The following is a 24,275-nucleotide window of genomic DNA, read 5'->3' as shown; positions in this document are numbered from 1 at the left end:
TTTTTGAAGAAGAAGAAAAAAAAAGTCTGGAAGTTCATCCACCTGTAAACAGTTTGTTCTTAAAAGGATCCTGAGAGATGCTGCAAGAATGCACCAAGAAAGAAGTGTGTGGGAGCTGATATTTGTATGTAGTTTACTTTTGGGAGCCATAATTGGAAGCAAGCAGGTTCCGTAGTCTGTTCCCAATGAGGAGGGGAATGTGCTGTTTACGATGCTGAATGACTCGAGAGTCTCCTACAGAAACAGTGAGGTGTGTTGTTCTCTCTGTGGTCCGGATGAGGCATCTGTTAGATTCTTAGCAGTGTGCAAACTGTTCTGACTGTGGTCCACGTGCCTGGAGTCTGAGGTATGTCCAGACCTCCATGTGGAAGAAGAGCAGCCTTTCATCTCGTTGCTGAGTCCAGAGGAAACTTCAGGTGGAGGTGCCCTTCCCTTTGGCTGTTATCCTGTGCTTAGGTGTCTTGGTTAGGTTAAGAATGTACCAACTCTTGCAGCGTAGCTCGTTGCTGTCTTCCCTTTTACTGTTCTCTCCTGCTCCGACTCTTTTTTTTTTTTTTTTTTTTAGTCCCCGCAAGACTAGAGCAGCATGTGCACTTCATGTGACAGTCATTTTTGAAGGCAAGGGTTTAGTGTATGGAAATTTTGTAGGAAAAGAATTCTGAAATTGCCATCAGTTTCGGCTTTGATCTAGTTGCTTAGGTAGCACATTAAATAACCTGGAAAACGGTCAGCTTAGAGACAGATTAGAGACACTTTCTGTGCATTACCATCCTACTTCAGTGTTTGCTTCCTGGAGCTTTCTAATCCTACAGTGCTGCTGCTGGGTAGATAGTAACCATTTCTGCCATACTTGGAAAGGGCTTTCTTCAGTCTGTGTCGGAGCTCCAGAATGTTTAATTCCACTTGCTATTTTATTAACAGCAGCATATTTCTGATCTGCCTTTAGACAAAGCAGTTATAACCATCTGTTAAAAACACAGCTGTCTTGGTAAGATACTGAAGGTTACAGGTTTAAGACTTGAATTAATTTCTTATATTTCTCCTTCAGATTCCTCTTAAGTCAAATAGATACCCTTTGCCACCTAAAATCAGGTAGTCCTGTCCTAAATACCTCCTGGGAGCATTGTCCAGGTGTCCAAATAGGAGTACATGAGGATGTTCTGTTTCAAATTCTGTCTCCTGAGAAAAGTTTCGTTCTTTTCTTTCTTTGTTTCAGTGTTCCTGTCTGAGGACAGTGGTAGTGACAGACATCCCTTCAGTAAATTCATTCCTCTGACAAAAAGTGCCAGGAAGTGTTCGCTGCTATCAGTTGCTGTGTCAGGAAAAATTGAGGCTTCAGTCATTAGAGACCACAGGGCTACATCCTTAGAGAAGAGCCTGGAAAATGGACACTAGCATGGGGTCCCCCAGTTCTGTTCCACAATGTTTGGAGCTAAAAAAAAAAAAAAAAAAGGAATCTGCACGGTTTACTTTTGTATCTCGCTGGAATAATTTTTTGATGTTGTTTCTGACTGTACAGAATAAGAATTATCTTTTGACAGCTGAATGGGTAGGAGCAAAGCCCTGGTGTCTTGCAGCCCCAGGCTTCTTGTTCTGTAACAGCAGTTCAACATAAATTTCTTCTAATATCTTTTTAAAAAGAACTTTTGTCTGTATGAGGTTGGAAGCCCAGATGTGATAGCTGGGGTTTGTAGCTCCTCTTAACTTTAATAAAATGCAAGTGCTGGCAACTCAGATAGTTGCGTACAATTGAATGTATGTTTTGTACATTCAATACCGCTCTATTAACCTCAGTGGCAGACACGGCTGCTTTCCCTGGTGCTTGAGTTACACCGGCTCTGTTTGACACAGGCCTGTGTCTATAGACTATAGACTAGTCTATATGTCTATAGACTGCCATCCCCTGAGAGGGGATGGCGCAGCAATGCCAGGTCACTGTCAGTCTCTGCAGCATACGTGTTCTGCATGGCAATGGGGAAGGAGGAGACAGGGATGTGGACTGCACTGCAGCACACTGCAGCACTGCCAGAACAAAGGCTTGTGAGAAAACACGACTTGCTGCTGTGTGCCAACCGCAGTTCAGAGGCAAGGCTTTAAGACTGTATCTGCATTACGAATATTTCCTTACAGAACTGCCAGCCATTTTCCCAGAGGCTTTGCAATTAACAGAATGAGTAAATTATTAATAAGGCACTAATAATAAATAATAATGTTTTCAGCTAGGCAAGAGAAGACCATAGTGAGCTTACCTCTAAAATGAGGTTAGAAGTGGGGTGCCAGCCATACTCCTGTGTTCCTGGCTCTTGAGCAACCAGGGTGGGATCACAGAATCACAGAGTGGTTGAGGTTGGACAGGACCTCTGGAGGTCATCTGGTCCAAGCCCCCTGCTCAAGCAGAGCCACAAAGATGCTGAATTACAATTTGTTGGAGCTGGCCAGAGGAGAGCTGAGTTCGTGTCTGCTGCCAAGCCACAACATCCTTTTAGGGAATGAGGGATGAGTTTAAGCCAGTTTCTGAGATGTGCCTTAATGGTTTGCAGTGTGATCTCTGGTGCAGTACAGCAAAGAGATTCAGATTTCTGTTATTCTCTAGTAAGAGTTGTGCCTTGCAGGATGTAGTATGCTGGATGTTTTATTTATTTGTTTGTTTGTTTGTTTTGACTATGAAGTTCAACAAGGCCAAGTGCCGGGTCCTGCATCTGGGGCGCAACAATCCCAAGCAGCGCTACAGGCTGGGAGATGAGTGGTTGGAAAGCTGCCTGGCAGAGAAGGACCTGGGAATACTGGTTGATAGGCAGCTGAATATGAGCCAGCAGTGTGCTCAGGTGGCCAAGAAAGGGAGTCAGTCAGGCAAGGAATGAGTACCTTCTTAATGGCTCCTTGTTCTAAGCACAGAAGGAAGCAAAGCAGTCTTTTTCCTCTAGGCACCATTACTGAATGATTTCAGGAGGCAAGCCAAGATGAATTCAGTACTCCAGTGAAAGCAGGGTGATTGTCTGTAAAACTGAGAGTATTTCAATACAAGTCTACTGAAACACTGTCCGAACGATTGTATTTGCTCAGGGTTTACGTGTGTTTTCAAAGAAGTTGCATTACCCCAATCTTTTATTGTATGGATGCAGCTAGAATCACAAGGAAAGGGACCTGTCTTCTCCCCATTTTTTGTATTTTTCCTTCTATTACTTTTAAGGAGGTTCTCTAGAATTGCAGTAAAAGGGCAGCCACAGGAAATTAAAGAGGTAGGATGCTGCAGGGCAAGTGTCCCTGTGCATTGTCAAGCGAAGCAAATCTCCTTCATGATGTTCAGAACTGTTGCTTGTGACTCTCTGCATTAGGCTGCCAAAAAGTAAGCTTTCTTTCCATGGAAATACCCTCATTTCTGCCTTTCTTCAACCTAGATAATCAGTTCAGGATGTCAATACTGGAGCGCCTCGAGCAGATGGAGAGGAGAATGGCTGAAATGACAGGCTCCCAGCAGCACAAACAAGGAGTAGGAGGCGGGAGCAATGGGAGCGGGAATGGAGGAACACAGGTGCAGGTACAGACGCTGCTGTGTAGTCACAGCAGCTTTATTCTTTCCTACCAGCATTTGTATTTGATGGGGGTTGGAAAGGATTATAGCTTTTCTTAAGCAACAGGTCTTCTTTATGGGCATCTTTAACAGTAGGTGACTTTAACTTGCATTTGCCACTGTCTCAGTACTTCTGAAAGTGAAAGGTTGCCTGCTTAGGGCAGGTTGCAACTCCCATCAGTGGTTAAAGTGGGTTGTGTGTGGTGTTTCAGTGCGTTTCTGGGACTGGGACCTTGGGCAGCTGCTTTGAGAGCCGCGTGGTGGTGGTGTGCGAGAAGATGATGAGTCGCGCTTGCTGGGCAAAGTCCAAACACTTGATCCATTCAAAGACTTTCCGTGGAATGACACTGCTCCACCTAGCTGCCGCCCAGGGCTATGCTACACTGATCCAGACCCTCATCAAATGGCGGTAAGACCTAGCCTGTTGGACTCTTGGGTGTCAATACAGACATGGAAGAAGCATATGTAAGCTCTGCTTGCTACAGGTTTCTAGTTGCCCTTTACAAACTGCACCTTTTGTCCCTTAAAAACAACCAAGTCCCTGAACTTGTTCTTGTCCCCTGTATCTTGAGAGAGATGAGATCCAGTCACTGGATGTATCAGGCTCTTAAAGTCTTTGTTGGGGGCACCGTCTGTAGTATATGTGTGTCACGGACATGTGTGTGGCCATTTTTGTGGTATGGTGCACTGAGTGAAGCTACAGATTTAGGAAATGGTTCTAACTTGTCTACAGAGCATCATTTGTTTTGTTTCCTCTCTAGCACCAAACATGCAGACAGCATTGATCTGGAGCTGGAAGTTGACCCTTTGAATGTGGATCATTTCTCCTGTACTCCTCTGGTAAGCAGCAGAAACTGAAACTTCAGAGGGCCCTCAGACTCTCCCAGGAGTACTTCCTGATGTGTTATTTTCCTGATGCATTTTACACTCTGAGAAGTAGATGTTTCCTTGCTGTGTAAATGTTAAGACATGGTACTGTTAGCTTTCTAGCATTTTGTTGAGAGAGACCAAACAGAAAAATCTTTGTAATTGAGTAATGTGAGGACAGACAGGTGGTTCTGGTCTGTGTTTTATCAAATATCTAGTCTCTGCTGTCGTTCTGGGGAAAGGCCTTTACATGCCTTCTTTCAAGTTTTCCTCTTTGACTGTAGAGCTTGTAAAGACATCACAATAGTATGGTCATTGGAATCTAGACTGAGAGCTCAAGCAAAAAGCCAAAGCAGGTGGAACCAGAAGTGCCAGGTTACAACAGCAGAGTGTTTGATTTTATTGTTCCCAGCTTTTACTCCTGACTGAATGTTTCTGATCTCAGAGATTCCTTTCTGTTTGAAGCTGGTCGGTCTCTGCAGTGGTTCCAGTGGGTATGACAGCTAAAAAACAATACATGAATTACTAAATGAGAAACTGTCAGCTTCATTTGGCAGATAGAGGTTTCTCCCTCAAAGGAGTGAGCATCTAGTCCTCTGTAATGGCCTTTTGTTCATATAGGACATTTATAAAAGCCTGTTGGTGGTGTTCGAACGTGGCATGGTTTTGCCAGTCAATTTTCTGTGAGCTGAGGATACAACTCCACTGCATTAACAAAAAGAGAAAGAGAAGGCAGGTCTACCAATATTCAATGGGTCACTTGTTTTTTTTACAAAACATGTACAATGGGTCACTTGTTTGTGTTTTTTTTTTTTTTTTTTCCAGATGTGGGCATGTGCCCTGGGCCACACGGATGCAGCTGTTGTGCTGTATAAGTGGGACCGCCGAGCCATCTCTATTCCTGATTCCCTTGGGAGACTGCCACTGGCAATTGCCCGGTCTCGGGGCCATGTAAAGTTGGCAGAGTGCTTGGAGCAGCTACAGCGTGATGAGCAACCTCAGCTTGGGCAAAACCCCAGAATTCAGTGCCCCTCAAGCACAGACTCCAGCACAGAGAGCTGGGTGTCCCAGTGGCACAGTGAACTTATTGCCTCTCAAGAGCCTCAGAAGGGAGTCACTGTGATTTCTAGTACAAACACAGGTAAGACAACCCTGACGGCATGCACTGCTTTGATGAGATGTGACACGTAAAATCATGGAGCAAAGACCTCACCTGGGTGGCAAATGCCACCTGTAGCACTGCTGGCCATGCTTAACTGCTTTTTTTTGTGGGCTCTCTGTAATGTGCTCTATACTCTTGCATAAGTATTGGGAAAAGAACCAGGAATGTCTGCTTTAGAAAGATGTGCGTATCTGAAGAACAACTGAGGTAATATCCTCCCTGGGTGACAGTTACTTCTTTGCATGTACTTGACACCCATACATTTGTGTGTCCTAGAGCATGGCATGAATTTCCACCTGCTGCTCTGCAGCAGAAGCTGTTGTAGTTCCTACAGCAACCACATTGCATACTTCGTTTTGACCATTGATCTGTTTGTTTCCAGAGCTGAGACGACCAAGATCAGAACCTTCCAGTTACTACAGTAGTGAGACTCAGAAAGATTACCCTGCACCCAAAAAGCATAAGCTGAGCCCTGAATATTTTCAAGCCCGGCAAGAGAAGCTGCTTTCCACTGCACTGAGTCTGGAACAGCCAAGTGTCAGAAAGCAGAACTCCAGCTCCAAGCAATCCGCCACTGAGACAATCAGCCCCAGTGAAGGGATAAGGGACTATGGCCGGGAGCTCTCCCAGCACATCCCAGAAGTTGCTGGGTACCGGGGCTCTGGCAGCCAAGCAGGCATCAAGTGGAACCCAAAAGACATTTATATTGGTGTGTCTGCGGTGCAGGTGACAGGGAGCCAGAAGGGGACTGCTCTGGGGAAGGACACTGTAGCCCATCGGCTACGCCAGCGAGAGCAGATGAACGTGCTAATGATGGCTGACAGGGAAATGGCGGATGCAGAACTCTTGTCTTATAGGGACAATGTAGGGGATGAGGACTGTTTACCCCACATGGATGACTTGCAGGTAAACGTAATGATAGCACCAAGATCGTCTAGCCTGAGACATCTCCCTGTCAGTCTCTTCTGCTCAGCCACATGTCTTGGCTGTGGAGAAGAGCATAACTGTGAGAAATTTTTGTGGAAGCTTTTAGCTCTGTCAAGGCTAAGGGAAGGCCTGTAGGGGTGACATCTTGGTGGGGGTCTGTTATAGACTGCCTAATCAGGATAAAGAGATGGATGAGGCATTCTATGAGCAGCTCTCAGAAGTTGCATGATCACCAGCACTCATTCTCATGGGAGACTTCAACTTCCCTGATGTATGCTGGAAATATAACACTGCAGAGAGGAAGCAGTCCAGGAGGTTTGTAGAGTGTGTGGAAGACATCTTCCTGACGCAGCTGGTACGAGAGCCTACCAGGGGAGCTGCCCCACCAGACCTGCTCTTCACTAACAGAGAAGGACTGGTGGGAGTTGTGAAGGTTGGGGACTATCTTGGGTAGAGAGACCGTGAAATTGTAGAGTTCTCTATTCTTGGCAATGTCAGAAGGGTAACTAGCAAAACTGCTGTCTTGAACTTCCGGAGTGCAGACTTTGACCTGTTCAGGACACTTGTTGCAGGGGTCCTTTGGGAGTCACTCCTGAAAGGCAAAGGGTTCCAGGAAGCCTGGATGCTCCTCGAGATGGAAATTTTAAAGGCACAGGAGCAGGCTGTTCCTGAGTCCCGTGAGGCAAGCCAGAGCAGGAGAAGACCAGCGTGGATGAACCGGGAACTTTTGTTGAGACTCTGGGAGAAAAAGAGTATGTCCTGTGGAAGAAGGGACAGGCTACTTGGGGAGACTACAAAGAAGTTGCTAAGATATGCAGGGAGGAAGTTAGAAAGGCAAAAGCCCAGCCTGAACTCAGATTGGCCACTGCAGTAAAAGAGAACAAGAAATCCTTTTACAAATATATTAACGATAAGAGAAGAACCAAGGAGAATTTCCATCCTTTACTTAATGCAGCAGGGAACTCGCTGCAGGTTGGACTCGATGATCTTGAGGTCTCTTCCAACCTAGAAATCTGTGATACTGTGATAGAAATCTGTGAATGTGATCACTGAGGATAACGAAAAGGCTGAGGTTCTCAACACCTTCTTTGCATCAGTCTTTAATAGATGGATCAGTTATCCTCAGGGTACTTTATGCCCTGACCTGGAAGCCCCCTGTGATTCAGATAGATAATCACCCCCTGTGATTCAGGAAAAGAAAGTTAGAGACCTGCTCCTCCATCTGGAATGTCACAAGTCCATGGGACCAGACAGGCTCCACCCTAGGGTGCTGAGGGAGCTGGCGGAGGTGATTGCCAAGCCGCTTTCCACCATCTATCAGCGTTTCTGGTTATCTGGAGAGGTCCCAGAGGATTGGAGGCTTGCTGATGTGACTCCCGTCTGTAAGAAGGGCTGTAAGGAGGATCCGGGGAACTACAGGCCTGTCAGCCTGACCTCTGAAAATTAGCCTCTTTGTTTCACCTGCAGATTACCATCACAGGGTTCAACTGTGCTCAGGGCTAGCTTGAAGGAAGCAAGGTGCTGGTGAGCAGCTGAAATGGCAGGTGACTTCTCATCTGAAGAAGCTGCTGAACTTTAAAGGGCAAGAAAATAAGAGTGGAGAAGGGGAGAAGAGAGGTGGTAGGTTTGGGGAAGGAAAAATTCCACCAGTTAGGGAATGGGGGGGGTTGGATCAGAAGTAAGACAGACAGGTGACAAGTAATCACTGGGGGAAGGATACTCTGGTCTTCTGAGCGAAAAGAGTAATGGCAGCACAGCCTTGGCATATCCAAATATTCTTGTCTTGCTAGTGTAAGAAAGATGTTGCAGATTCTTACAAAACAATCTATTTTCTGTTCTCTGTATTGAAAGTTCCTGTGAACCTTGGTTGGGTCAGGGGGGATACATAATTCAGAAGAATTCCTGACAAAGCTACAATTCCAAGGGTTTTAACTTCTGTCATTGGTGTTCCTTAAAATGCCTTTATTGTCCTGTCATGATGTATATGCACGTTTTGGGGAAAGAGTGGAAAGATCGCTTTTCCTTTGGAAACAGGACAGTAGTGATAGCTGTCAGTAGCATACAGCAAAGGTCCATTGACATGCACCTTTCACCAAATCTCTTAGGCTCCCCACACACTCTGTGAAAAAGAGGTCTAGAGAATGTGAAACGCTGCTTTGTAAGAAGAGACAAAAGCAAATGAGCTTTGGTTGTTGATTTCTCTCCAATGCTGAGAAAAGCAGTAGACTCCAGCTACTGCAAGTTTGGGAAAAATGGGGTGGTGTGTCTTTTCTCTGAGATACGAAGCTGGGTTGTAACATGCAAACACAAGGCTCTTGTTACCAGTCAGTAAAAGTTTGCTCTCCTTTCCCCATACTCAGGTGAATATGATGACACTTGCAGAGCACATTATTGAAGCTACGCCTGACAGGATCAAGCGGGAGAATTTTGTGCCAATGGAGTCGCCGCTGGTAGAGAGAACGGAGAGTGCTGCCATGAGCACCACAATGAGCTGGCTGGCCAGTTACCTTGCTGATGTTGATCATCTGCCGAGTGCTGCACAGATAAGGTCAGTAAGAGTTGGGAAGTTGCTCTGGGATTTTGGGCAGGCTGAATAATGGGTAGCATGCACTGATTCTTTAGCCTGCAGATGCTGTTTCTCAGTGGCACTCAGTGCTGGTGCTCCAAGGCCAGCCACACTCCCATGCACAAAGGTATCATTGCCAACACAGCTACAAATTCATGGAAGAATGGGAGTGCATGCAAGAGGGGAAGTGCAACAAAATTGCAGTACCATAACGTCTGACATGTGACTTCTCTTCCAATGTCAAGCCTATGCAATACAGTACAGTCAGCCTTAGGAATGTGGAATGTTGGTTGGAGAGAGAGAGGGGGGAGCTTGAGCTTCTCCCTTAAGCTGACAAATGTTCAGTTCCTTTTCTGTGATGCCAGTTCAGCTGCTTTGTGAGCCAATAATTCCTACTGTGATTGGTATTTCAGAAGTCTGTATAGTGAACCCTTGACCCCTTCTTCGAACACCAGCTTGAGCCCTGCAGGCTCGCCAATCAGTGAAATAGCTTTTGAGAAACCCAGCCTTCCCTCGGCAGCAGACTGGTCTGAATTTCTGAGTGCATCCACCAGCGAGAAGGTAGAGAATGAGTTTGCACAGTTAACTTTGTCTGATCACGAGCAGAGAGAACTCTATGAAGCTGCCAAACTCGTCCAGACAGTGTTCAGGAAATATAAGGTATGTGGCCAAAACATCCGATGTCTTCCTCATTAGGTGTGAGAGTACAATTTGTTACAAAATGACATGTGGGTAATACCCACACTTGGGATTAAAAAAAAAAAAAGTTTGTCATAACCTTTTCAGTGCTCCTGGCACTCACTTGTTGATGTTTACCCAGCATGTACCATACCAGGGAGAGCATGCTATGCCAAGGTACGCATATGTACGTGCACAGCACTCAAAAAATCATATCCTCAAAATAAACCCTAGAGATTCTGGCAAGTTGCCAGAAATGATCAATGTAAAGATCCACTTTTGAGGATTTCTATCTTATATGAATTGGGTGTAGAGACATCTCTAGGAAATGCCTACACCTGAATCAGACTATGATTAGGAGAAGATTTAGAAGTCAGTGCCCTGCAAGCTGCTGTGAGCCACTTACGTTCTTACAATATCTGTCCTGTTTTTTGTTGAGGTCTGCTAATTATTGTTTCTTTGCTTTTCCACGCAGGGTCGTCCTCTCCGGGAACAGCAAGAGGTGGCTGCTGCTGTCATTCAGCGTTGCTACCGAAAATACAAACAGGTAATCAAGGAAGTGAAATTCTGTGAAACACACAAGTGCCACAAACACGGCCCTCTATAATAGGAATTATCCCACTGTATTTCTCTTGTATGCTTTTCAGCATGCAGCAATGAAATACCCTGCTTAGACAAAATTAAAAACAGAAGAAAATTTGTATCCTGAGTCTTAATTCAGAGAGTGCTTCCTTCAAAGGATTTTGTTTGTGATGCCTGCATTTTTACTGTGAGATAGAGGGCAATAATGTATTCTATATTGGCTAATATGCATGCTATCATCTGGTGAAACTATTCTCTGACTAGTTGCTTGCCAAATTTCATTGTGAAATTGAAGTTGGTTTTGCCTTCAATAAGGGCAAAGATGAAAAACAGTTTTTTATTTTGCACATACTCAACTTTTAAACTATGGGAAGTCCCGTGTTTAAGCTTGATGCAGCTTGCAGCTTGTTCCAGGACTAAGACTGTTCTCCAAACTCTAGCTGGAGACGTGTTTTTAGGCTGAGTTCTCAACCCCAGAAAAAGAAGACTTTTTTTTTTTTTTTTTGGTGGAGGCTACAGCCCAGCTCCATCTTTTTGCTGTACCTTGCTAGATGCAAGCTGTCTAGTGCCTAACAGGCATGGTATATAAAATGAAAGGCAAGATGCTGTACTCTTTCACAACCTTCAAAAACGTTTATTTGGGAAGCCTTTCTAGTGTTAGGTGACTGCATTGTGATTTACATTCAAACTTGTCACATGGCTGTCATTCTGGAGTGGTGCTTTCTGTAAATAGTGAAACTTAATTCCTTTCAAAATCTGCGTGACAAACTGTTTTGTCTTGGATCCTGGAATCACATCTTTTTGAAAGAAGATTTTTTTTTTGTTGTTTTTTTCCGTTCTTTATTTGTAGAACTAACATTAACTATGTATTTTCTGTTTCTCCCTAAGCTTACTTGGATAGCCTTGAAGGTAATACAAATACAAACACTGTTTTGGAAACCATCCCCCTTGAGTCACAAACTTTCACATCCAGTATAAACCAGGGGAACCTGGTATTTAGTAAAATGTTTTAATAGTATCCACTAATAAATTCCTGTGGTAGAGAAATCACTGACAAATCAAACCTCTTTTGGGAGTTATGCAGGGGCTGCTGTGCCACAGCATATCAACAGGAAAGTACAATTTAAAAATGAAAAAGTCTCCTGCTTCTACAGGTGCTCATATAAGCAGTGATGGGCTGAGGTGCAGATGATTTCAAGAGGAGAAGCTTTCCTTTGTTGCTACTTATTAGCTTTCACTTTATGATCGTTGCCTTGGCATTCAGGGAGCACAGGGGAACATTTATGCCACCCACGCATCTGATGTGCTCTCCATTCTACCTGCCTTCCAAAGTATTTTGAGCATTCCTCTTTAAAACACCTGGGCCATGGATTCCTTAGACCACTGTCTCTTGTACTTTGCTGCTCTTGCTGGGGGCATGGCAGTTAATGCCAGCCTTACATTGTTCATGGCCAATAATTTTCTACTGTAAAAATGGATTTTCCAGCTGTGCAATGTCTTGCTCTTATCAGATACTGCAATCAGCTGAGCTTTTCTCAAAGCTAGCCAGGATGCAGGGCATGGTTTTCCTGGAGGTAACGTGTCCTCAGGATGATTTTCCATCCTCAGCTTCCTCCAGCACCCCAGACTTGTATCAGTTAAATATTCTTCTATCAGGGCACGAGAGCTGAGCTTTCTTTGGACTGCTGAACTAGCTGAGACTTGCCTCTTTGGAGATCAGGTCACTCCTCCATTTATCCTCTTCCCAGTTGGAGGGAAAGGAGGAAGAGAGGGAGTCTGGGGAGTTGTGGGTGGCCCAGAGACTCAGTACTTGAGCAGGTAGTCATCCAAGTGGGTCTTAGAGTTGAATGCAAACATACTGAGGTCTAGTCTATCCAGAGAATTTTCTCTTTCACATGCCTTGTTCCTCTGTTATGTTACTTTATCACTGGGATCAGCACAGGCTTATGAATAGATTAGAATAGTCATAGCTCACATCACTGTTTCATACTTAAACCCTTCTATTCAGGGGTTTGTAACTCAGCCACAGAAGTGCCCTCTGGGCTTAAAATTGGAAGGAAAACCATCACCAGCCTGTGAGCAGACTTATTGAAAACAGCTAATTTAAAAACACAATCTGGTCTATTTAATTATAAATGTATAAAGCAGGAGAAGAAGAAAAAAGGCAAAATATAACTGCACCTAATGACTGCTTCAATTCCAAAAAGTGAAATTTGGTAAATAGTGGTCTGTTATAATATTGAAGGGATTTTTGCTTTTGGGATGGTGTTGGGTTTTTTTGTTTGCTTTTTTTTGTTTTTGTTTTCCCAGTAGACAAGAGAAGTCTATTAAAATATGCTAGGACATTACCTTATAGAGGGCGGTGGCTGCTGTGTCTGTGTCTCATCTGTCTGATAAAGTGAGCAGAAGTCATAGCTGATAAAATGTCCAGGAATAACAGTGCTAAAATTTTTGAAAGTGATAAAGCTTTCAAAATAACACTCTGTCATAATGTTAGTTAAGAGGTATGATTGCAACTTCTGTAGATTATTCTACATCTCTATTAATCTTATAGAAGATGACTTTTTAAAATATTTATGGTGGTGTATGGTTTCTATTAAGTGGCCATCTACTTGCAAATTTTAAAATAAAAGGGCATAAAATAAAGATTTGCTTTTAAAGTGTTTATTCCTGCTTTATTTGAAATCACAGGGATAGAAATAATACAGCAGTGCTACAGGGAATTTTGAATGTAACTGCTCATACAGATTTGCAAGTTCAATGGATGCTTATTTATAGACTTCTAATGAGAATTAGTTTTGTCAATGATTTGTTTTGTTTAAGTTATATGTTATTCTATTTGAAATGTTTGGATTTAAATGGATATATGAGCAATAAAAATTTTTACAGTATTGTGTTGTGGCATAGAAAAAGCTGTTTTAAGTTGGCTTTTCAAAGTTATTTGTCCTAAGAAAGTGAAATACACATGTGAACACCAAAATAGGTTCTTAAAGTAATTCATTCACAAGATACATTTAAGCGAAGACATTTAAAAAGTGTATTTTGTCTTTTGCTAATTTGTTAGCATTTTGGAATATTTACTCATGCTGCTTTATTCGTATAGTTACTTAGATGGGTGTGTTTTGTTGTTGTTACTATGAGACTTGACAAATAATAGCTGCACAGAAATGAGCATCCTGTACTTTTAATGAGATTTCTGCATGCAAGGGAAACAAACAGTTCATCTAAGTGTACTTAATTGAATTGTCTCTAATGCAGACCCACTCCAGTAAAAATATGAAACAGTGTAAACACAACTCAGGATTGGCTCCAGTTGCTCTAAAGTTGGTTGTGAGTGTAGTACAACTGGATCTGGTCATTAGCATGTACTCATAGAGCCTCTGACGGCTAGGCGTTAAAACCAATCCCATCAAACTATTCCATTGACAGCAAAACAGGTAGTTGCTTTCCTGGTGCAGACCAGGTTCTGCACCTGATTTCATAGTTGTTCTGGTTTGCTGTAGCCCTTTTCTCAAGGAGTTCCCGATCAGTGAGTAGATGCTCATTTGCTTTACATCATGTCTTAGCAGTGCAAGTGGCCTTTCACTGTAGGAACCTGCTTCTTGCTGTTCTTGTTTTTTTTTGTTTGTTTTGTTTTTGGTTTTGGAATGCCTCAGCTTCTCTTTGTTTTTCTTGTAGTATGCACTTTATAAAAAGATGACACAAGCTGCCATTCTTATCCAGAGCAAATTCCGAAGCTATTATGAGCAGAAAAAATTCCAGCAGAGCCGAAGAGCCGCAATGCTGATCCAGCAGTACTACCGCAGCTACAAAGAATGTGGGAAGAGGAAGCAAAACCGTCGGGCAGCCACCATTGTACAACAGAAACTCAGGTGAGTTGTTGGGATTGTTAAGTGCTACCAGGATCTTTATATGACATTGTTTACACTGTTCAGGGCTGTGCTGTAGTTTAAATAGGCCAGTGGGATAACTACAGTGGTTCATAGAATGATTATTCTTGCATTTACTGCTGTCCTCCCCAGTTTTGCCTGTGCTTCAAAGTTGTTTTTTGTGTGTGTGTTTAGAAGCAGTCTGCTTACCAAGAAACAGGATCAAGCTGCTCGCAAGATCATGAGATTTTTACGACGCTGCCGCCACAGGTACAACATTACCTTATGGTATCTGCTCTTCAGTAGAGCAATTTAATAATATTCAAGTGTGTCAGCAGTGAGTGCAATGTAAAGGATAATAGAATCAACTCTCTACAGATCTTTTAATCAAATAACAAAGCACAGCTGCTTCCAAGATACACTCACAGAAAGGAAATCTTTAACTTAGGACTGTTGCTGAAAGAGAATCATCATGTTCACTTCCACTGCTGATATAGTAAAGCAGCCAAGGTCACGTCAGGCAGACACAGAATAAAGAAATATTGAGTAAAAAAAAAGGGCAAAAGGTTTTTAAAGTTGGACTTGAGGATGTTGGGAGCAGGGCGGGGAGGGGATAAGCTCTTTGAAGGATAGCTACAGCTCATAAATGCTACACAGATCTGTATGCTGCACAAACTGTGGTATGTGATAAAATGCAAAATGTGATATCTTGTGTATACCAGAAATACTTTCAGTTTAGTCACAAGGGTCACTTGGTAGACTGTCATCAAATATAGCTTCTTTTTAATGTGGACAGGTGGAATGTGCCAGCAAAGTAGAAGTTAGTTCACTTCAGCCACTCCACACATACTCAGTAACTGGGAGTACAGACAAAGACATGAAGACGAATTCTCTCCTGCCAGTATGAGAACCTGAGCATGCTTGCCAAAGTGCTCACTTGCAACACGAGGCAGGTTGACACATGACACTACTGTGCCAGTACTCTGCTATATGCAGGGTGTCTGTCCTGATTTTCCAATGAAAGGAGCTCATATATGATCAGTTTGCAAACTGGAAATTTGCCTAGACAAAAGTGAATTTAGATGTTTCTGACTCTGCTCTCCATTCTCACCACACATGCATCTCATCTGCTAACAGCACTCAGGAGCTGGTCTGACCTAATATATTTTAAAGCACGTATAGTTCAGCCCAGTGATGTCTGAGAGTAAACAGAGCTCTGAGAGTCAGAGACGCATGTGATAAACTTGATTTTAGACACATGACTCTAGTCCGTGTGGAAGATTTTAGAGCTGCAGTTTGCAGGAGGTTGGTGTGGCTCACGTTGTGGAAGGGCATCTTACCTCCAGGTTCAATGGCAAGTAACACGCAGATAAGAAAGAAGGCTTTATAGCTTCCAGGACAGTTCTAAATGCATTTGAAACAGCCACAGTAGATCGTGAAGAAGCACACGTGGCTTTGTGCTCATAGCGGGGCGTATGGAAGGGACCGAAAGGTTTGTTTGATCATGTTCATTAGGCAACTTGTCCCAATGAATTAGACAGAGACTTGGAACTTATATCCTCTCAGATCTGCTTGAGGTCCAGGCAGTCCCTGGGAAAGCCACCTACCTGTTGCCATCTTCGAAGGTTATGGCGTCAAACTGCCAGATGCTCCTACAGCTTACTTGCATACCCAACTCCAGAGAATGTGACTATTAGTTTTATCACTGGGTTTCCCAATAATGTCTGGAATGTGCAATGCACTTCATTCATGCTCTGTTAGACCTTCATCTGTCAAGTAGCCTAGACTCTTCAGAATTGCCCATGGTTCCAGCAGTTTTTCTTGCCTTCAGCTCATTGCCTTCCTCTTTCTCAGCATCTCCTATTTCCTTCTTAGAGCGAGACCTACTCATCTGTATCACTGAAGTTTGCAGGCAAGTCACTTCCCTTTTGCCTGTAGCCTGATCTTTCTTTTGAGCAGCATTGTCCCTGCTGCTGTGTACCTCTGGGAGAAGGGTTTAGGTCTTGTGTATTTCTAGACAAACAGTAAGAACAAGAAGCAGGTTGGGGGGAATCCATTGCGAGAAGGTTTTCTCTGGCTTCTGTCATGCTGCACAGAAACTCGAGTTTCTGCAACAGTGTAGCCCTGTGTGTATCGGTAGGCACTTTGTTAGAGATTATGGTGACTTGGGAAGTAGTCCATGGTTCCTGGTTAGGATGCAACAAAGGAAAAAAAAAAATATTTCTACCGAAGATGTGACTGTTTCAAAACTGCCTTGCATTTTCTTCTGAAATGAAAACAATCACAGTCATGGTCATGTACTTTTTCTAAGCAGTTAAAAGGGTTTAAAACCGTGTTAGTGTTATTAATATTAACGGACACAAACTTTATCCAGGAGCGTTCTGGCATCAGCAAATGCCAAAAATAAAAGCAAAATTTCCCAGATATGATAAAAAACAGTGTTGAGAAGCAGTTTGACACCAACATAACTTTAGAGAACTTTTTAAAAATTTGTGACAAGTTTGGGCCTCTTTTCCCGTATTCCCCCTGCTTGTCAGAAAAGCTTGAAGTAAGCAGTTACAAAGAAAGATTTTTTTCCAGAACAGTTGGTGCTCTCTGCATGTAGGCTGCATCTGTGATCCTGGGATGATGCCACAGGGACAGCTCATGGGCCCTTGGACCCTCCTGGCTTCAGGTACCATACAGAGTGATCTGGTCCTTGTGCTTGCTTGAGCTTGTTGAAGAATGATATGCCAGTGAGGTTCATAGACCTTTATTACTACACAGGATTTTGAAGGTAAATAGATTTAAGTGTTTTGCTTGTGTAAGCAACTGCAAAGGGAAAGTGTAAAAGTGGAAGTAATACAGATTTACTTCTTAAACCAGATATTTACCTGTTCACTGTCTCAGCTGACTCTGAAACTGTCCCATTTGCTTCCTCACCTGGCTGGAAGGAGCCAAGGGCAAGAGCCATGTGCTTTCCCCAGCACAGCCATGTCCTGGCCTTGGACCATTTGTGTTCTTTCCTTCCGAAGCCAGGCTCTGCAACCTTCTTTCAGTGCTACCCTGTTCATTGTGCGTGTACACTGGGGTACTAGGTGGCAAGACAAGGTAATTGGTTCCTTCTCATCTGCTGCTCTTCAAGCTTTAAATCTCTTTTTTGTGTTTAAAAAAAAAAAAAAAAACACTTTTCCGTGTCTTAATAATTACACTTATTCCTTGCTACTTGGCTTTTCTTGCTTACATCTTTCTAAAGATAATGTAATAAAACTTAAGATGTTAAATAAGTTTAAAAACACCTATATATATATACGCCTCATAACTTTGCCCTTTCAGCCTCCTGCGTATCCTGTGTAATGCTCATATAGGATACAGCTGATGGCAGTGTGCCTGGTACAATTCCACACACAGTTTCAGGGGTACTGCTTTTGAAATCCCACCACAGACTCCTGTTGAAATGCTCAAAATTAGCACATGGCTGCTATAAACAAGAAACTAAGGAAGTCTAAAATACGTCATCCATCCAAGCTCCTGAACATGCAGGGACAAGCCCTAACAACCAGTGTTATTTACTGCTCTTTATCATAAAAATGGCACAAGGCTACTTGTTAAACCACAGTGCCTTGTCAGTACCGGAGATAGAAATGACTGATATTTTTGGAAAATCTGGGGGAGTGACAGAGAAAAGAGCGTATGCAGGAACATCAGAGAAGCATGATCTTGTAGCAGATGCCTGTCAGCTGATAGACAAGGCAGGATGTAAAAGCCAGTTGCAGTCTGTCATATGGATATTGAGCTAAGTGAAAAGGCAGTGAATTCTTAAAGTTCAAAATTCAACCTCAAAAAAAAAAAAATCAATTTGACTTTTGTCCACATACAGATTCTGTTGCTGGGACAATAAAGGAGTCTTACTGAGAGATTATCCTGGAGCCTTTATGCAAGGGTTACTCAGGCTTTCTCCTGGTAACCATCTGGTTGCTTACTTTTCACACCTTTTTTTAAATAGATCAAAGTCTAGTTTAAGCCAATTATGAGAACTCTTTCTAGGCTAACATTCAGAAGAACAGCTTAAATGATCTTCCTGTTCCATTTTTTTAATTAGCCTTTTGTCACAAATACCAAGTAGAGCAAACATGATTCCTATCAGCTTGAGGATCCGTGTCAGTGTGTGTAAATAGGCATGTTGGTCTTGTGATTTCTGATCTCCTGAACTTATGCTTGTTGCCTGATCAGACAGTATTTCCAACGTTTAGACAGTTAATGATGTGGTTGGAGCTCTTTTAGTAATGGATGAGTAGACATTGCTGAAAATCAGAAGCGGGATGTAAGTTTTGGTTGAGTGTATTCTTACAGAAGATATTGGCATTCTACTGGCTGAATGTTAGCAGGCATCATGAAGACAAAAGTAGTCATTCATCATCAGCAGTCATTCTGATTTCTGATGGTCAGATATATTTTTTCCTTTTGACTTCGGAAAAAATTGTTTATTCATCTATTGTCATGTTGTCAAAAATCTGGTGAAAAACATGCATCAACCATAACATGGTACCGACATGACTTGTTGCTGAAGTGTTGGTTGTAGAGAATGAGAAACACGACCTTCCTGGACTCATAGGAGAGCTTCACCCATCATTGTTCCTTGCCCAGACCTCTCCATTCATTGGCATTTGGCTTTCAACCTAAAATTAGCTGTTACATCTACTATGAATTGGCTTGTCTCCTGGAATACTGTCCTGTGTGAGACAGAATTAAAGGTTTACGTATTTGATGGTTTTGGAAAGAATCCACCTATTTAGTGTTTTCCAACTACTTTAGAGCTGTAAGGAAAACTGAGAGCTATGAAGTAGGTTTGGGTTATCTGAACTGAATTCATACGTGATCCATACAGTCAGCTTTCTCCAGGAAGGTAACGTTCTATTTCCTATTCTTTCTCTGAGTTGTATGAGAACTTTATTCTTCTGGGAAGTATCTGCACCAATGCTAGGCTGTGCTGCAGTGTTTTTTATGGAGTAGTGTTTGGCCTGAGTTAGAAATCAGATAGTTGTTGTAAGAAGGGAAAGCAGGATGCAGCTGGAAATACAATGGGGATGACAGTATTGGATTTATTTATGTCCTGCCCTAAAACACCTCAACAAAGGACTCCTTCTCTGGTAAAGAGGAGGAGTCCAGTAGGCAGGAGGTGGGAAGGATTCTTTCTCTCCAGGCAAGCAGAAGTGTTGTCTCCTTCTCCCTGAAGTGAATTTCTTGGTAAGGTACGGTTATTGCCATGTGTGTGCTAATAGCTCTTTGGTATTGTTTTGCAATCTGAAGCCCACTGGTGGACCATAGGCTGTACAAAAGGGTGAGTGTAGCTGCCTGCTAGCCAGTTCCTCTCTTCCATTTTAAATATTTTTGCTTTCTGCTTGCTTGCATGGGGCTGCAGCCAAGATATGCCAGTAAGTTTCACCTCCATTAATTATATAAACAGAAACCTGTATAAACTAACCCTACTGCAATGACTAACACTGCTGCTTTTATAACAGGACAGAGCTCTGCAGTAGATGTTACCGGTGCATGAACATGTGAAAAGGACATGTGTATTCATCATGGGCATGCTTAGGTGGTGGTGTTGATGGGATATTTTACAGTATCCAAATAGACTGTTAGTAGATCTTGGAACTTGACTGTGTCTGCATTTACATACCCTCAATGAATAATGATGTCCTTTGTTGTGAGAATGCAATGGTATTCAGGCTAGAAGCTGCTGTACAGGTGCAGCTTAAACTAGATGGGTATTTGTTTCTGCCAGAGCCAGAGTGAAGTAGAAGAGCTCTTCACACTGCTTTTTTCTTCGTAAAATGACTAAGCACCAATGCTTATCTTCCAGAAGTTGCTCTTCGGTAAGTTGCACATCTGGTTACCTTGCCAGGGCCAGCTCTTTGCTACCCAACAGAAGAGTGAGAATACATCAGTGTTCCTGTGGCAGGTGACAGTCCCTGTGTATGAGCAGAGGATGCTGCAGCTTCCAAGACGTGTGCCTGAGTTGTCAGCAGGACTGCTCAATATCACCTTGAATTTGAGAGGCTGTAGGACAACAGAGTTTATATTCTTTCGCAGAAGCTACAGCTGGAAATAACACTGTGTTCATTACTACTATTTCAAGAGGATTTGTGTGAACTCTTGTTCTTGTAGCATTCAGAATAGAAAACTGAATTGTTGATTGTGGAGATTTACTGACCTTGAAATGCAGAGACGATTTTTACAATTTAGGATTGAGTGTATGAATCAGGCATAAGACTCCTGGAGGCATCATTACTGGTTTAACTATTGAGCCTAATAAAGAAGCAATAACAAATCATGTTTCTTTCAAAACTAGGATGTCTCTTCACCATTTTTGTTGCATATTCTCAGATTTTTGCAAGTAACAATTTGGGGTTTTTAATAACAACCAATGAAACAAGAATGGCTTGAAATGGGAATAAAGGCCCAGATGTGCCTTAATTTTTTAAGTCCTTGCTTTGATGGATTTTGCCCTGATGGAGGAAGAGAAACGTTGCTCTTGACTGCAGAGGCACCAGTGCTGTGCCAGAATTTGCTAGCCAGAACGCCATAGATCCAGCTTTTATGGCTTATGTTAATGTATGTTTCATCTAATATAGGTTTAATCGGGAACAGTGTAAAAATAGCTTGCATTCTCTTAATGGTGGGCCACCTGGGTGGCTTGTTTTTACTAATCTGATTCTTTGGGTTTAATTAAGGCTGGTGCTTTTTGGTCTACAGTTGTGTGTATGGTTTCAAAGGCCTCTTGGGGGGGGGGAAGGGGAACATAATTTGGGTTTGAAAACAAATCACTGTAAGTAACTTTAAAAAAAAGCCATTCTGATTAGATAAGTCAACCTATCTTTGTTGTAAGGGTATTAGTAAGTGTTGATCTCTTTTTTATAAAAGTAGACAAGTTTAACTATCTTTAATCTTGGGGTCAGCTACCATATGCCGTAGGACAGTAATGAATGCTGCAGACAAATGATGATATTTTCTTAAGCTACCGGTAGAGCAGGACACACAGTGTGTAAGAAAACAACTAACATAGCTTCCAGCCTTTCCTGTTTTTGCAGTTTTGGTGCTCTCTTCTCAGTCTTCCTTCTCTCCAGGGAATTTCTGCTAACCTGATGGGACTGGCCATGTGCAGGCATGCCTGCATGATTCCTGCTGTGCCCCAGATGTGGGTGCCTCTGCCTCGCTGTCCGTAGGCTTGGGATGCCAGCAGAAAGCCCCACTATGAGGTCAGGGTGCATGCTGCAACCCTGGGTGCTGCACAAGCTGGAAGCTACACTGCGTTCCCCACTAGCAGCACCATGTATGACTTTTGCGCATCAAGCATGAGGGGGATATATTTTAAGACCTTTGTTCCGTGAATAGGAAAAACGATTTAAACTTAAAATGTGCATACCAAAGTGGGCTAGTTGCATTCAAAACTGAAAAAGTGCGATGTATGACTTGAACACAGACAAGTAAAGCAATTGTCCTTGTGTGCCTTTCCATTCAAGACTAGGAGTCTGAGTTGGAGAGCAGATGCATGCTGCAGTCTCAAGATATACTAAAGCTGATTTGTGTTACGTGGTCAGTGAACTAGTACAGGAGACAGTGAAGAGCAGTCTATATGTGAGACCTCAGTACATGCATTTTGAAAGCTTGCTAGTTAAGTGAATGGTTGGTGGACAATAAAGAATATTCTGTGAATACATATCAACACTACATGATGTGTTTCAGTCTTTTGTTAGTGCACGTGTATGGGATGGAAAACAGCAGCATAGCTGCTGTATTGTATTGGGTGCTCCACAGGGAGACTGAGCACCCAGATAGCATTGGAGAAGCAAGTGCAGGGTGCAGGTACACAGCTAGCACCCAGCTCCCTGGGCATGAGCAAAGCCAGGGAAAGCCATCCCAAGGGCATGCTCCGTAGGCATGGTGACTCAGCTCAAGATCCCTTTGGCAGGCCAGTCACCAGTATTGGCCAATTAGTTGTTGCACCTTAAGACTTTGTGTTTGTAAAAGCAAATCAAAAATTACCAGAAAGCAGATTTACAGATTCTGAAAGTTTAGTAGCATATGCAAGTCTTGCCTTGAATGGCAAATCATGTGGGATACATCAGGAAATCAGGAAGTTGCCACTCCCAGGAGAAGGCTTAATGGCTCGGGTAGATGATCTAAAAGAAGCCCAGAACTTCAGTTATGTTGTTCTTTGAATTGTGTGTGGCTTCACACTGTTACCTCAGGTTTTGTGTACAGTAACATTCAGCTGTTAGAACTGCTGTTGAAAGTTTCGGTAAAAGTAGAATCTGTGAGAAAAATTGACTGGATTAAAATTTCTTTTAGCCAATGGCAAGAAAAACAAGGTATAAGCAAAAAACTATTCCTACATGTGTTTTAGTGATCTGTCCTTAGCTTTATTACCATTGTCTGCAGTGACAGTTTCTAGCACTGAGAGCTCTTCCAAAGAAAATACAGTAATGAATTCTGTTTTACAGATAAAATGCTGTAAGAGCAATCCTTGATATCCTGTGGTAGTATGTGTCAAATTTTCTCATACTCCTCTGTTGGGCTTCACAGGGATGTCTGCTGGTGAAGTGAGGAGCTTATAGGAATAGCATTCAGTTGGTATTTAATAATACAAGAATACATTGCAGGCAAATGTATTTATGTACATAGGTACAAGTAAAATATACTGCTAATATTCTCCCTTTCCCAGTAGGTCCGTGTTTTATTTTTAAGGCAGTGATTTGTCATTCTGTACATTCTTACAGTGGGACCCAGCCAGTAATGCAGGCATCTGGGTTCACCTCTAATGCACATCATTGAAGAAACATGAATCAGGAAAACAGTTTCAATCATGCTAAATTAACTTGTTCCGCTTAAATGTACTTTCTCTCATTATCTGGAAAACATTAGCTATAAAACATCACAAAGTCTATCAACTGCTGTTCTGCTGAAATAAGTTTGTTATGGCCAGTGATTTTTTTGCTGCTTTGAGTTCATGTACAACATATGTGCATATGCTGTTTATGCATGCACATATGAAAAGTATTTTGGGGCACGCTGGCTTATCCATACATGCTGAAGGAATGTCTGTAATGTACGAAGTTGACGTATTCTGTACACAGACATTGTGCTCACGTAGTGTGCATATGCAGATAAGAGTTTGCTTCCATGTTTCAGTTTGAGATCAATTTGAAAAGAGGTTTTCATTATTTTTTCTGGATTGATTTGGGTTATATTAAACCATGATCAGTAAAGGGAGGGAAGGGGTGACATTTTATTTTCCAACTTGAGACTAAATTTGCTATCTTAGAATCATAGAATCATTAAGGTTGGAAGAGACCTTCAAGATCATCCTGCAGTAGAAGTTAAAAGACTTTATAGAAGGAAAAAAAAAAATCCAGTTATTATTGCCTTTAAGTAATAGTTTTACTTCTCAGAGGAATTTAGTCCAGTGGACATATTTCAGCTGACCAATGCTTGCTATGCAGAGTTGTCCCTGCTCATCTGTTAAGCCATCCTCTGTAGCTTCCTGTGAAAGAGACCTTTGTTTGTAGTCCAGAATCAGGATGTGAACAGAAATATGTCTGCTTGAGATGTTACCCCTTTTGCCTCTCAGTAGGCAGGTGATCTAGAGCAGAGCACAAGGAGCAAGTCTCTTCATACTGGTGGCTGATCACTTTCTGCCTGCAGCAAAGCTTAAGTTCTCTCTGGGGCAGAACAAGTGCAGTTGTTATCGATGATAAGTAAAAAGGAATGTATTCATTTATGGCATCTTTCATTTATAAGTAGATTCCCCTTCCCCCTACCTCATTTCTTACTTGATTAAATGCTGCTCTCCGGTGTGGGGAGCGTGCACATAACACCTGAATTCATTTTCTCCGGTAAGTATAACTTTATTTTCTACCTGAGTAAACAACATTTCCTATATTTTGTTGTTGTCTGCATAACCTTCCCTTTCTTGGCATTTCAGCAACAAACCTCCTTCTACTCCTGTGCAACTAGGACTTGTATTTTTTTAATACATTTTTAATACATGCTGTGCAGCAGCAGTTTCAT

At 42.5% G+C, this 24,275-nt stretch overlaps 1 protein-coding gene across 10 annotated transcripts in view; it reads left to right on the top strand.

The window, feature by feature from the left end:
- The window catches only part of CAMTA1 (calmodulin binding transcription activator 1), a 375,526-nt gene that overhangs the window by 342,300 nt on the left and 8,951 nt on the right, over positions 1-24,275 (top strand). For 4 of the 10 annotated variants that reach the window (XM_083802697.1, XM_083802698.1, XM_083802693.1 and 1 more), the window contains 12 exons: positions 3,399-3,538; positions 3,784-3,980; positions 4,333-4,411; positions 5,264-5,579; positions 5,983-6,506; positions 8,888-9,075; positions 9,507-9,753; positions 10,247-10,318; positions 11,242-11,262; positions 14,032-14,225; positions 14,418-14,492; positions 19,512-19,542. In XM_083802697.1, the coding sequence (XP_083658823.1) occupies positions 3,399-3,538; positions 3,784-3,980; positions 4,333-4,411; positions 5,264-5,579; positions 5,983-6,506; positions 8,888-9,075; positions 9,507-9,753; positions 10,247-10,318; positions 11,242-11,262; positions 14,032-14,225; positions 14,418-14,492; positions 19,512-19,542 (2,084 nt within the window). Of the gene's footprint in view, positions 1-3,398; positions 3,539-3,783; positions 3,981-4,332; positions 4,412-5,263; positions 5,580-5,982; positions 6,507-8,887; positions 9,076-9,506; positions 9,754-10,246; positions 10,319-11,241; positions 11,263-14,009; positions 14,226-14,417; positions 14,493-16,802; positions 19,480-19,511; positions 19,543-24,275 lie in introns of those variants that run through there. The other 6 variants (XM_083802695.1, XM_083802701.1, XR_014573304.1 and 3 more) reach the window with 6 other exon arrangements.

The sequence above is a fragment of the Anser anser genome (assembly GCF_964211835.1).
Source record: "Anser anser genome assembly, chromosome: 17".
Lineage (NCBI taxonomy): Eukaryota > Metazoa > Chordata > Aves > Anseriformes > Anatidae > Anser > Anser anser.
Note: the sequence above shows the minus strand (reverse complement) of the source record. Positions and strands in the feature narration are given on the sequence as shown.